The sequence below is a fragment of the Portunus trituberculatus genome, chromosome 41 (genome assembly GCF_017591435.1).
Source record: "Portunus trituberculatus isolate SZX2019 chromosome 41, ASM1759143v1, whole genome shotgun sequence".
NCBI lineage: Eukaryota > Metazoa > Arthropoda > Malacostraca > Decapoda > Portunidae > Portunus > Portunus trituberculatus.
This window is the reverse complement of record NC_059295.1, coordinates 21,567,864-21,582,593: the sequence shown is the minus strand read 5'-3', so window position 1 is coordinate 21,582,593 and position 14,730 is coordinate 21,567,864. Positions and strand designations below refer to the sequence as shown.

At 35.5% G+C, this 14,730-nt stretch overlaps 1 protein-coding gene across 1 annotated transcript in view; it reads right to left on the bottom strand.

Annotated features, from left to right (window-relative positions):
• Nucleotides 1–14,730, bottom strand: part of LOC123516686 — a 31,258-nt gene that overhangs the window by 13,088 nt on the left and 3,440 nt on the right. Inside the window, exons 6-19 of the mRNA XM_045276290.1 lie at nt 14,369–14,558; nt 13,067–13,233; nt 12,587–12,674; nt 12,241–12,341; nt 11,940–12,014; nt 11,380–11,451; nt 10,586–10,685; nt 10,099–10,298; nt 9,434–9,613; nt 8,730–8,957; nt 7,846–8,054; nt 6,946–7,134; nt 6,562–6,703; nt 4,098–4,217 (exon numbers count right to left, since the gene is read on the bottom strand). Of these exons, the coding sequence (XP_045132225.1) occupies nt 4,098–4,217; nt 6,562–6,703; nt 6,946–7,134; nt 7,846–8,054; nt 8,730–8,957; nt 9,434–9,613; nt 10,099–10,298; nt 10,586–10,685; nt 11,380–11,451; nt 11,940–12,014; nt 12,241–12,341; nt 12,587–12,674; nt 13,067–13,233; nt 14,369–14,558 (2,061 nt within the window). The remainder of the gene's footprint in view (nt 1–4,097; nt 4,218–6,561; nt 6,704–6,945; nt 7,135–7,845; nt 8,055–8,729; nt 8,958–9,433; nt 9,614–10,098; nt 10,299–10,585; nt 10,686–11,379; nt 11,452–11,939; nt 12,015–12,240; nt 12,342–12,586; nt 12,675–13,066; nt 13,234–14,368; nt 14,559–14,730) is intronic.

Here is a 14,730-nt window from a genome sequence, read left to right as displayed (position 1 = left end):
AAAGATTAATGAATACAATAAATAAATAAATAAAAATGAATATAGAAATAAACTACTTCTCTATATGCCATGCCAGTAACCCACAGAAGGTGGCCCAGACCAAGCACCACACAATCATACACACATCACTCATACTTTAATATATGTACCCATCTCTTAACATCTTTCAATCATATCAGTGATCACACAGTGGCCAGGCCAAAGCCCCATATACTCCTTCATACATCATTACCACACTCAGCCCCATTACATACCACTTTATGGAAAGGACTGCATTCATGAACCACTTTACTAAATCTCAGCTTAGGCATAATACAGCTTGAAACATAGTACTTCCACAGCAAGGCCTGACACCTTACTTATGCCCTACCACCACAACTACATTTCTCCATATGTGTCATACCAGATGCACCCAAATCTGCTCCCCAGAGTCACCAAGACCATGGTATTTTCATTCATTCATCTCCGTCATGTACAAAAATTATTCTTGCTTGCTGTAGTCATTTCTCTCTCATTTTTAAGAATCATAAATTAATAAATTTGTAATAATTTAAGATATGGCTTTGAAGGCTTCTATGAGATTTTCACTCTAAACTTGTCCGATTAACTAATGAGATCAGATCAAGACGAGTGTATTATAAAGGTGAAGCATGAGAGAAAAAAAAAAAAAAAAAAAAAAAAAAAAAAACACACACATTCTGCTTACAAACCCTGATGTGGAAAGACTTGGATGTTCATAATAGTATTTTGATCTAATTCACCATGTAACAAAACTTTTGTCCTTGAGTTGAAACTGTTATTTCCAGGGGGGTGGAGTCAGATTTTCAAAACTCCGACTCCGACTCCAGTAAATTTAAATGTTGCGACTCCGACTCCAGGAAATTTGAAGGTTGCGACTCCGACTCCGCTTTTTTTTTTCTCTCACTGATGAGGCCTTCTTGGCATCTGCTGAAGAGCGTTGTCAGCCTAGCTCAGCAAGGGGGAGAATGGAGACGCGTACGCGACGCGTATAATACAGGATCACACGATGTACTAGTACCACACTCATTTTACCATCATTGGATATCATTTAGCAATTAACCTCTATGATAAATATACACATTAGCTCATGCAAAACACCGTAAAATATGGCAAAAGGGGATACCCGTATTATCTGCTGTCTGGGTGGTTGTTGCGGCATGTACAGCCTTCCTTCCTTAGTGTATATCCTCAACATAATACAAAATAAAAAGCATGAAAAAATATAAAAAATACCAATATTCCCGCAGACTGCTTGATTGGACACATCCTCCACAAAGTCAATTTCTCCCAATTTGTAGGAATCTCCATGAAGTGGAATCTTTACTCAAAAATTTATCACGTAAAGGAGTCGGAGTCGCTCATATTTTTACCGACACCGACTCCGACCAAAAGTAGCCGACTCCTCGAGTCCTCGACTCCGACTCCACACCCCTGGTTATTTCTTATTTGCTTATGTCTAGAAAACATGAAAAAATACTTATATTAATTTCTAATTTTGTTTTTGTGTCCAGGATAATGACATTTTTTAAATTTACCCATTCTCATAGGGACAAAGTGACAAATTTGAAGTTTGACTTGAACAAAGTAGATACAAAATGACATATAATGCAATAATAGCATTTATTTATTCTAGAATTACACCAGTGAGACAATAGACACATTAGAAATGAGTAGTTCTTTTAGATTTACGCTTATACTGTAATTACTTTCACGAATCAGCCCCAAATGTAGTCTCCCATCATGTTTTCATTATAAGACCCTTGGTAGTGGCATTCAAAGTCCAATATATCCTAGTGGAAGCGCTCACCCTGCTCCTCGGAGTACGCTCCCATGTTTTCCTTAAATTTATGAAGATGGGCGTCAAGGATATGGACTTTAAGGGACATCCTGCAACCCATCTTGTTGTAGTTTGTCACCAAGTTCTCAACAAGCTCCACATAGTTTTCGGCCTTATGATTCCCCAAGAAGCCAAGAACTACTGCAACAAAGCTGTCCCATGCTGCTCTCTCTGTCCTTGAGAGTTTTTTTGGAAACTCCTTGCACTCCATGATCTTTTTTATTTGTGGACCAATAAAGACACCGGCTTCAACTTTCGCTGCAGACAACTTGGGGAAGAAATCTTGGAGGTACTTGAAAGCTGGGGACTCCTTATCCACAGCTCTGACGAATTGTTTCATAAGGCCAATTTTAAGGGGAGTGGAGGAAACAGTACTTTTCTGGGATCCAACAATGGCTCCCATTTGTCTTTGTTCTTCCCCTCACTAAACTTGGTTCGCTGTGGCCAGTCCTGCTTGAGGCAGTGTGCCATGGTATCTGTGCTGTCCCAAAGGCAAAGATAACAAGGATACTTGGTAAAGCCACTTTGGAGACCCATCAGGAAAGCCACTATTTTTAAGTCTCCTATAACCTCCCAAAGGTACTCTTCATATTTCATGGCATCTAACAACATCTTGACACTCTTGTATTCCTCTTTGAGCTGGACAGAGTGGGCGAGGGGGAGAGATGGGTACATATTCCCGTTACGAAGCAGCACTGCTTTGAGGCTTCTGCACGAGCTGTCGATAAAGAGCCGCCACTCTTTGGGGTTAAGGGTAATTCCAATTGCCTCAAACAGACCGGTCACATTGTGGCAAAAGCAAAGCTCATCTTGACGAGTGAAAAAGCTTGAAAAATGCTGGTGACGCTTTCTCTGACCTGATATGTGCACACTCTCATCTAGCAAATTCCACTGCTTGAGTCTCGACGTTAAAAGCTCGCCATTTGACTTCGTGAGGCCAAGATCTCTGATCAGGTCATTGATGTCTTCTTGGCTGGGGTAGTATGGATTTCTCTCATCAGTTGCATCTCTGAACTCTGGATCAGTGTCTTCATGTTCTTCTGAACTACTTTCCTTTTGTAAACACTGCTGCTCTCTCTTAGGAGGAGTGGGTACGGGGAGCTCAGAGCAGTGTAGCACTAGCACAATGGATGGCAGAAGGTCAGGATATATGATAGCAGGCACATTTTTGCCTGCTCGACGTTTAGAAGGGTCTACCATACAGAAAAAAGCAATTGCTTGAGTGATCAGTTGGTTCCCTCCAAATTCAGGGGATTGCAAATCTCATAGCTCTGTTTTCCCCTCTGTACCAACCTGTAAAAAACAGAATGAAAACATAAGCATAAAAATATAGATACATTCAACTCAGTGTAATAGGATATGTTAAAATAAAAAAGTATATACTATATATATATATATATATATATATATATATATATATATATATATATATATATATATATATATATATATATAAGTGTTTTTCTTACCTTCCAGAGTTCTTTTTGCAGAGTTCGCAGGTGAAATGAGGTGCCCAAGGTTTGTCCTGATCCCCGACAGGCATGCCGAAATATGTATTGTAGGCCTCGCGCATTTTCAGTTATCTTTGCAGAGAGTACTTTTTAGCTATAGTTTTGATAAACTCACCACAGGTGTAGCAAAATGCGTCTGCCAGATTCTTACAACCTCTGGATGCCATGCTTGATGAATGCAGATAGTAATGACTCATGACGATCGACTTATTTACACATTAACGGCTAGAAGTGAACTGACCTGTTGAGCATACGTTCCCTGCATTTATACTGCCATATACGTTGCAAGAATGTTCTAGAAGTTTGTGAAACGTTTGGAAAGAATAGTTTTGAAGGTTCTGGAGTCATCTAGAAAGTTCTTTAATTTTTTTCACGAAATTAGTGTAGAAACTGTCTGGATTGGTGGGGATAATTGAAATTAACCTATTATAATAGGCTAGTTTCAAAACATCGCTGGCCAGTTTATAAAAATAAAAGCTTCAAGAGAATAAGCATTATATTCTTTGTTTTTTAGATGAAAGGAAATAGATAATAATATTAATTGACCAAAGAAAAAAAAAGGTCAAAATTTTGTTACACCGTGTTATCTCTATCATTAGATATAAAATTCTCTGAAGTGATGACAGTCATATTTCCACCTTCTATAGACACAAATACTGTACCTATTGTATGAAATATTGCTCTTTGACTACTCAAGGACTATCATTATTTACTATCTTAAAACTTACTGCAGCTATAGTTGTACAAGGCAGTGACTCTGCCAAACTCTCCCCTCTTGACTTGTCAGCTAAGTAGCCAGACTTGGTAAAATCTCCAACTTGAAGAGGAGGAGCAGATTCACAAGGCAACTGTTATTTGGAAAGAAGTACATGACAATTTGAAACAAAGAAAATAAGAATGTAAAAAAAAAAAAAAAAAAAAAAAAAAAAAAATATATATATATATATATATATATATATATATATATATATATATATATATATATATATATATATATATATATATATATATATATATATATATATATATATATACACAGGGTGTTCGGAAAGTCACTGTGCACTTTTCTAATAATTTTAGAATTGTTGGCCCTATTTTCTTTATGAACACAATAAACAGCGAGCGCTATTGTTCGGATATTCTTCACGCCTTCATCGGTCAGATGACAAGTGATGAAATCAATTACTAATGGTTTCAACAGGATGGTGCTACTGCCCACACATCTGGCAGATCTATGCATTTATTAAAGGAATTCTTTGGAGACCGCATTATTTCGAAAGACGTGTGTTCACCAGATCTGAATCCACCAGACTTTTATCTATGGGGAGCAGCAAAATCTGCAGTGTATCAAGATCGTCCACGCACGTTAGACAACTTACAAGCAGCAATAACAGCATTCATTCAGTCTATTTCAAGTGAGCAACTGATAGCAGTGCTTAGAAACAAAATAAGAAGGGTCCAAGCCTGTATTGATGCTAACGGGGGTCACTTTCAACATAATTTATAATTGTCATTCATATTTACCTCCTGTATTCTATATTGAAACATGTATGTTAATAAAAATGTAAGTGCACAGTGACTTTCTGAACACCCTGTATACACACACACACGCACACACACACACACACACATATATATATATATATATATATATATATATATATATATATATATATATATATATATATATATATATATATATATATATATATATATATATATATATATATATATATATATATATATATATATATATATATATATATATATATATATATATATATATATATATATATATATATATATATATATATATATATATATATATATATATATATATATATATATATATATATATATATATATATATATATATATATATATATATATATATATATATATATATATATATATATATATATATATATATATATATATATATATATATATATCTCAGTGGTACCTTGAGATACGAGTTGAATTCTTTCCGTGACAGAGGTCATATCTCAAAACAATTTTTTCCCATTGAAATGCTATCAATCTGTTCCGTTCCAGCCTCTCCAAAAAGAGCACCCCTATTTTTTTTTTCTTTTTAGGTGTTTTCAGATAAGAAAAGGTATTTATAAATAATAATTATTGCACAGAATCATAATAAAACATAATAAGATAATATAAATAGATTAACTACTTTTATAAAGTATATATATCCCGGAGGGTGCATTCCACTGGACGTTACTCTACCGCATTTCCAACACTCACTTGGGCCTCTGAATTAGTTGCAGTGTACAGATATAGCCACCCACAGAAGACTGGATGCTCTAATAATCACAGAAGAGCTTGTTGACAACTCTGTAAACATTATTCATTAAATAAATGAAATTTTAAGAGAGAGAGAGAGAGAGAGAGAGAGAGAGAGAGAGAGAGAGAGAGAGAGAGAGAGAGAGAGAATAAACGTTGCACCGCCATAGCCGGCATAAAGGTTTGTTTACATTTCCTCCACTCTTGGTGGTATGCTTTGGTGAAGAAGGTAGGCAAACATAGTAGAAACTTGTTTTGTCATTTCAGTTACATACACATGCATACTTTATCAATGCATGAAAATATATAAAATTTAGTGTTCCTACCTTGGAGACACACATTTTTGGCCAATGATGGTAAATGGTAGAGGAGGAGGAGGAGGAGGAGGAGGAGGAGGAGGAGGAGGAGGAGGAGGAGGAGGAGGAGGAGGAGGAGGAGGAGGAGGAGGAGGAGGAGGAGGAGGAGGAGGAAAGGATGCAGGCACTATTCACGTATAAACATCAAACATAAATTAAAACTGCACTTTCTTAGACAAAAAAAAAATAAATAAATAAATAAAAAAAAAAAAAAAAAAAAAAAAAAAAAAAAAAAAGATCAGTATATAGTGTGAAAATGATAAAAGGAAAATCACAGTGCAAGAGATCCACGGGAAACACATAGATACTAGCTCAGCTGAGGCTGGACCGATGCACCGAGCCACAGACTATAGCAGCAACATCCCCAAGCATGACTCTTATCTCAAACATTTTGCTCATATCTCAAGGTACCACTGTATATATACTGCAAGTTGGCAACATCTTTGATATAATCTGAAAGTTGGCCACTTCTTTGATAAAGTTTCATGAAGTAGATGTGAAAACATGTCAAGTGTCTTAGATATAATTGGGTACTCACCTCTTCCTCAGGCTGTGACTGGTGATGAACACGAGAAACATGAACAGTGCTTAGAGAGAAGTTTCCAGGATGGCTCAAGCCATGCACTGAATGGCCTGGAAGTGTATTAGAAGTCGTACAGCCTGAGCTGCTTGACGATGATCTGAAAGAGGTTAAAGTAAGAAAAATCATTATCGATGTACCACCTAGTTATTAAGAAAGGCTGCTAGTTGAATTCTAAAACATTCATAAAGGAACCCATTGTTATATAAACATTCAAGATCAAGGAACAAATACATTCCATCTTATATTTTCAAAAGTCCATCTTTTCTTCTTCATATTATGCTTTTCAAAACAACAATTTAATAGACAATATTAAAGACAAGGAAGTGCAAAATGCAGCACCTTAACTCTTGTGATGCTTCCATGATAACAGACAAACCCGTCTCAGATTCAGCATACGGCAGAGTTGCGGTGGTGGTCACATTGGCATGGGTCTGAGCTTTAGTGGTTGAAGGGGGAGGCATCATGTCTATTTGGTGGTTGTTCTTTAGCAATGAGTAGGGTTTTTTCTCCTGTATTAAGGGAAAATGTCTGGAACAAAAAATTTTCAATTAAAAATTTCCATCTTTCACATTGATTATGTTTATATTTAGCTAATTGTTTCTAAGTGGGTCAGCCAGACAAACTTGTAGTCATTGTAATGTTCTCAGAAAAAAAAAGTAAATAAAAAAAAAAAAATAAAAAAAAAAAAGAAAAGAAACAGAAACAAACTCCAGAGCCCAGAGTACCTACATGTTATAAGTATCAACAATTCTATGAATTTCAAATCTGACTGGACTGAAGTGATACTCTGTAAGACTCAGGATACATGTGTGCTTCTGTTTGTCATTGGGCTTTGCAGGCTCTAATTATGTATAACAATACTCACCCATGAATAACCATACTGACTCATGAATGGCTTAATGGGAGTGCATATTGATGTTTGGTCCTCCTTATAATATTCATGGTACAAATCGTAACTGTCACATTGGATAAGTTTGTAATGTACAGACATGGCTGTACAGCAGTACATTTCTAAATTCAACAAATGTTTTCTTTCTTTGATTTTGTTCCACAACTGATCCTATGGTAAAAGTTTGTACCCTAAAATAATATTTACCTCAGTTATAGCTAAATAAAAATAAAATTAAAATTTATATATATATATATATATATATATATATATATATATATATATATATATATATATATATATATATATATATAATTTGCTTGTAATGTTGAAAATAAAACAGAGCTTACTTGTCTGTATCAGAAGTTATGGTAAAATCATTCCTTGAGGTTGAAGAGTGTGCTAAGTATCCCTGTGACCAAGGTAATGGGGTGGATGCTACTTTGGCCATGTGACTGAAAATTGCTTCATTATTCGGCATCTTAATAGTAAAATCTTCCATCTGTTTGTCATCTAAGGGGACTATATCATCCAAATCTTCATTCTTCATAGTAGAAACCTGTTGTGAATAATAAAAACAAGGTAACCAAGGTCTATGATGTAGTGATCCACTGGGAAAAAGCTTGCAGCCAAGTTTTAAGTTCCAACCCATACATACTTTGGAGAGGCCAGGTTTAGTGTATTTCAGAGTTAAATGTTAGAAGGAAAAATTTGTAATGAAAAATATGAAAATCTAAATTGAAATAATTTTTTTTTTTTTACCTCAAAATGATCATCCCTACATACTCAAACTGCATCTATTCTCTACATTATTAGCCAGTTATAATGTTTTATTGTTTTCCTGGAAAGAGACTTATAATGCATGAATTGTGATTGAGAAATAGCAACAAGTGTGATTCACAATACAACCACTTTGTAAAATTAACTTTTTGCACTATAATAAGACTACAGCTACTCATTAAAAGCAATTTCTACTATTACAATGAAAAAAAGATCAATTAAATACATAAAAGAGAAGAATAAATCACACTTTCACTAACTTATTATCTATTATTCACATAAAAATGCCAAAATATCTGATGCCTTGTTTATGCCATGAAGTTTGGCAATGATGAAGTATACAAACACAAGAAATTGTAACACCAAAGCTTATTATCTATTCACACACACACACACACACACACACACACACACACACACACACACACACACACACACACACACACATACTCACATAGAGAGACTCTGTATCATTGGGCTGTTTACACTCAAAATTTTTTTCTTCAATTTCCACACTTTTAACATCTTCTGTCTCTTGATCCTGTGGAATTGGAATGCATTTTGCTGGCTGGAGGACTCCAGACATATGACGGTTTTTATGAGGCAACAGAACCGTACCAACAGGAGGACAGTTCTCATCCTGCATCTCAGGATAGTTCTCAGCATCAGATGATGTAGGTTCCTGTGTCATGGGACAAAAAATTAAGAAAACTGAATTAAATAGAGAGAAAATAGAAGCTGAATCATTCAATGATGAACTTGCAAAATTATTTGGTGAAGATTATAAGGAACGATAACATCTATAAACATTTGTCTTCTTTGACTCATAAATTAAACTTTGTTGTGTAGCATATTTTTGATCAGTAAGACTTTAGATCAAAATACCAAATGAAATTGTAGTTTATAAATTGACACATTGAGTTCTTGGCTTGGTATGGAAGGCTACATCTTTTCCTGCTGACACAAACAACAATGTGAGGACTGGGAAACCAGTCTTCTTGTCGTTTCTTATCTCATTTAGATAAAATATCCCTTAGACAAAATGCAATAGATTAAGTGGAAACTTATATAGAATAGTAACTCTGTAGTTAAACTTTATATCAATATTTGAGATCTAAATGTCAGCCTGATATATACACACAAAATCAGTCAACTCACAATTTCTGGTTGTATTGGAGCAACATCTGGTGTTTTCGTTGCTGTTGATACTTCCATTGCTGCTGGTTTTTCCTTGAGCACCCGAGTCAGCTGTGGCATTCCACAAGGTTCTGTTTTCTGATCTTGAGTCAAATCACTGAATATTTGGAATGCAGGACCTTCATCCTTTTTGCATTCATCCTAGAAATAAATAGGTATTAATTAGAAATAGTTTTTAACTTTGTTATACAGTATATACTCCAAGTTTCACAGTACCCAAGTTCTATGGTCCTCGAGTTTCTTGCCGAATCTTAAATTCTTACTTTCATTATTATTTGTTCTCATGGATACAGTACAGAACCAATGATGCTCATTTTTCAAATGCACTAAATACATTAACAATTAAGTAAATGGGCTCTATAATTGTAAAACAGAGAGAGAGAGAGAGAGAGAGAGAGAGAGAGAGAGAGAGAGAATCAAATGTGATAGGAGACATGAAAGCAATAATAATTTACTGAAGTATGTGGAAGTTATATAGTATTAAGATGAATGCAGTTTTTAATAACAAACACTTGAGAATACAGTTACATGCAGCAATAGATGGAGCAAGAGAGAGGTGACCTTGAAAATCAATGGACCAAAGAAAGAGTAGGCAATAAATGGAGAATGAACGATAGCAAATTTACCTCATAAATAGGTGCCAAATCTTCTGATGATGCAGGCTCTGAAAGCCTGGCTCCCATATCACCAAAATGATGGGACATTGAATTGGAGAGGGTGGCAGACCAAATATCATGCATGATGTTGGCAGCATCCCCAGTGGGATCGGTGAAGCTTAATCCTCGAGAATTTCCACTAGTACTGAGGCTTCCTTGCTCATTAATGACTGAAACATGTTAATGCTGATAAAAATGTGCAGGGTTTCAAAGATAAACAATGATTCTCCTTTTTTTTCATAGAGCTAAAAAAAATGCATAGTTATAGCAACTCTGACACACTGGCCATTAAGCAAACCACCAACCTTTATACTCGATAATTCAATTTTCCAATAAGACACAGGAAGGTGGACAGTTAGCATTTGGGTCTGACTAAAGATAGGTATTGAGTATTGACATTTGTCAAAAATCACTGAGACATATTTCCAAAGGTAGCAGCAGAGAGTAGAAAACTTACCAGTTGGTGGAACTAAGTCATTGCTGATAGACTCTTTGCCATACCCAACTGGCATTAGTGGCTCATTTCTAAGTAATATATTTCCACTTTCATCATGGAGCTGGAAGAAAATGTGGTTATTTTTAGACATATACGATGAAAAATGAAAATGTCATTACTTTTGAGACAAAATAATGAAACACTTTCAAGAATTATCTATCATTATCATCACCATCATTTAGAAAACTTCATAAACAGTTGTATGCATCACCAGACTAGTTCACCTAATTGCAATAAGTCAAGCTCGACTCACAAACAGCTCAGCACTAGCCTAGGTCTCTGAGAACCTATGGACCACTCGTTGAAAAGTTTCCTTTGGCTTATTTTCGTCCATCTATCCTTCACTATCGTCTAGACATGCTGCACACACCTTTTCAACCTGTCACTTATTTCCTGAGTACATCATCTATGATCCTTGACCAGTTGTTCAATGACCCATCTGGTCACAATTATTGCTGTGCCAACATCATGCAAAAATATGATCTAAGTTACTGTATATGCATGTTTATTATCAGGCCGTCCCTCCATCTGAGCAAACCACCCCAAACTCCACCATATAAATAATAATCTTTCCAAATCACATACCTGCCACCAAGACTAGGAGAGAGTTACAAGAACCATAAAGAAGGATGCATAGCTCAAAACAAATTCTTGTCACATATTCACATTCTACAGAAAACTGGTTGCTAGACTCTGACTCCTTAATTTGTGCTGTACCAACTGATATATAATAAGAAAAAACTGGTAATACTCACATTTGATGCATTGATAGATGCATTCACAGACTTGTTGATGGCTAGCCAACTGTCTTGATATATGATACTTGACTGCGAAGATTAAGAAATATAAAAATACTTATACACACACACACACACCATGAAGCATTTCCATATTAATTTTATTTACTATTTTGTGATTCTATACAGCTTCAGAAACTTATGTAGGGATTAAAATAGTAAAGACTGTGGCCATTAATCTTCTGACCTCCATAGACCATTCCAAAAGTAAATAAAACCATCTAATCACACCCAAAACTCGAGTAAAAATGCATCCCAGTACTGAAGGGGTTAATAGGTGTCAATAGCTAGTGCAGATAGACAACAGGAGATAAAAGTTACCACTACAGTAATGGAATGGTATGGAATGGTGGGGGAGTTTTCAAAATTCCAACAGTATTAAGAGAGTTACCCGAAGAAGAGAAATCCACAGAACTTCATGAGAAAGATGGAAGATGAGTTAGAGAGAAGAGTTTGTTTATAATGCATGCATATTTGTCATGATCCAAGGAAATAATGATAAGTGATTGGGCCATTACCTTTAATTCCTTTCTGGCCTTCTGATGAGAAACTCTAGGCTGAGAAGATGGAGGTGGATTTGGTGGTGCCACCGGCTGTAACATAATTGATATTGTATAGAATTCAACCCAGTAAAATAATAAAAGGGATAATGGCTTTGTGATACACCTTCTTACACAAGCTTTATGCGGAGTTGTTCTTCACAGACCACTTAACCACTTAATGCTACAGAAATGACACAATCAAAGGCTAATCTTCAAAAGCAATAAAGCAATGACTACAGCATATCTTTAAAGTATCCTTACTTATTAAGATGCTTACCTTGACAGACTTATCTTCTTTTTCTTCACTTTTGAGCTTTAATAACTTCTGAATCATTTCTTCTTGTTTCTTGAGCATATCCCGCATTTGTTGAAGTTCACCTGCAGAAAAAAATTAATTAATTAATTAAAAAAAATGAATAAATAAATAAAAAGAAAAAAAACAATGAATATATTGTAAAGAATGAGGAATATGCAATGTGAAGAAAATACTAATGGCAGAGGAAGCCCACTGATTGGAGAGGAGTTGAAACCAATCTCTAAGTTATAAATATTTCGATGAAATGCAATTAATATTGTTTCAGTAACCATTGCAAGTAAACATCACTAAAAATGTAAATACATACATTCTTTTTCCTGCTTCTCTCTTTGTGATTTTGTATATCGTGCTGCCATCAGCTCCTCAAAACTGAATTCCTCAGTTCCACAATATACCTGTTAAAAAGTAAGTACATCAATTAAATCATTTCACTGTATGACTATTAAGATGTCACAATTGTGAACACATGCACACAACACACACACTTATGAAACAGATCAACACAGCACATATTATTCATCACTACCCCTTAAAGAACAGAAAAACAGACCAAGACGAACAGGTCACCAACCCAGCATTATCCCTGGAAACAATATAGAAGAGAGAAGAAAAGAAGACAGTAGAATATCCCACTTCTAAAAAAGAACAGCCACCACCATAACTGAGAAGTGCAATATTGTCGGCAATCACCAAACATGTCATGGTAATTATTGCAGAACAAATAATCATCACAATCATCAGAATAATATAACCTTTAACAACTAAAGCAGAAGTCTTTATATCTCACCTTGTGTTTACAATACTGTGGCTGAATTTTGGGATCAAATGGTTCTGGAATAAAGAGCTGCACATGCCAGTTGTCATATTCTTGCTTGTGCTGAGTAAGAACATTGCTTGCTGTAGATAATCTTGAATGAATTCTTGAGTATTGGGATGTATCTTCATCTTCATGAACTGTAACAAAATACACTATGTAGCATCTTTACACTGTTTGACTTTGACATAGGAAAACAAAGTACATTTCTGAATGACAGGCTGAAGTGTTAAAATAAATGTTTAAATGGAAAAGGTGATAAACATAACAATTATAATTCAACCTAATATATACAAGACTAGTATCCTTTTTAAAACAGCACAGCCATGACAAATTATGTATCTCAGAGCTGGGCACATTACTGGATATCGAGTAGTCTAGTACCGATCCTCCAGACCTAAAAACGAGGAAAGTCTGCACCTGTACTTCCGCCTATAAAATTTTTTCCCTTGGTCCAGTACCGGACCTCCAGTACCATACCCAAACTATTAAATCACGTCTGAAAAATCTAGTCTGCACTTCAAAAAATAAAACCAAATACAAGATAATAATACATCAGACCTCCATATATATATATATATATATATATATATATATATATATATATATATATATAGAGAGAGAGAGAGAGAGAGAGAGAGAGAGAGAGAGAGAGAGAGAGAGAGAGAGAGAGAGAGAGCAGGGGGGGGGGTAGGAAGCTTGCTTAGGCCCGAATGAGTGACGTCACTCAGGTGGTGGGAAGATATGCCTGGAAGCACAAACCCCCAAAAAACGGAGGAAAGTAATGCTACAGAGTGCAGACTGTTTCTCGGCTTTATTTATTTTTTTTTCATCCTTGAAAATCTCAGGTACGGAAGTATGGACTCAAAATTTCTCCTTTCCGTACCTGTCCGAGGTGCGGAGGTACGGACTCAAAATTTCGCCCCTCCATACCTGTCTCAGGTGCAGAAGTACGGACTCAAAATTTTGTCTTTCCATACCTGCTACTTCCGCACTTTTGAAAATTTTTCCACACTTCAGACCTCTGCACCTCATTCGGTGGTCAGCAGGTACAGAAGAGCGGAGGTGCAGACCAAGGTACGGAAGTGCCCAGCTCTGATGTATCTACATAGTTTACTTTAACAATTATATTCACAAGCATGGATTGCATTCCAGCCTCTAGTCAAGAGACTACATAATCATCAGTGGTGCAGAATACTCAGTAATCTCTGTAGCAAGGCTTGAAAACAGAGTTAGTATAATCTATCATAAAATATACAAACCAATAAGTCTTACCTGAGAATTCCGGCTTGTGATATTTGTCTACATCTTCCACAGGCACAACATTCACTGCTTTTTGCTTAACTTTGGATTTTGACCACTGGTTGGGCTTCCTAACATTTTCCTGGTTAGTTGGTGCACCTAAACTCAAGGTACTTTTATCATCAGATGGAATGTTTGAGGGAACACCTTGTGTTGAAGTATCCTGGGTTATCAAAAAAAAAATGTAAACCATAGTAAACAGCAAGAACACAAACTTCTACTGAATACCTCTACAAAATATTTAAAAACTTATTAACTATTGGTTGTGTTGATTGTCATTCTTTTAATTTTATCACAAGCAAACAATATCAAATAGAATATCATGATTGTAAAAA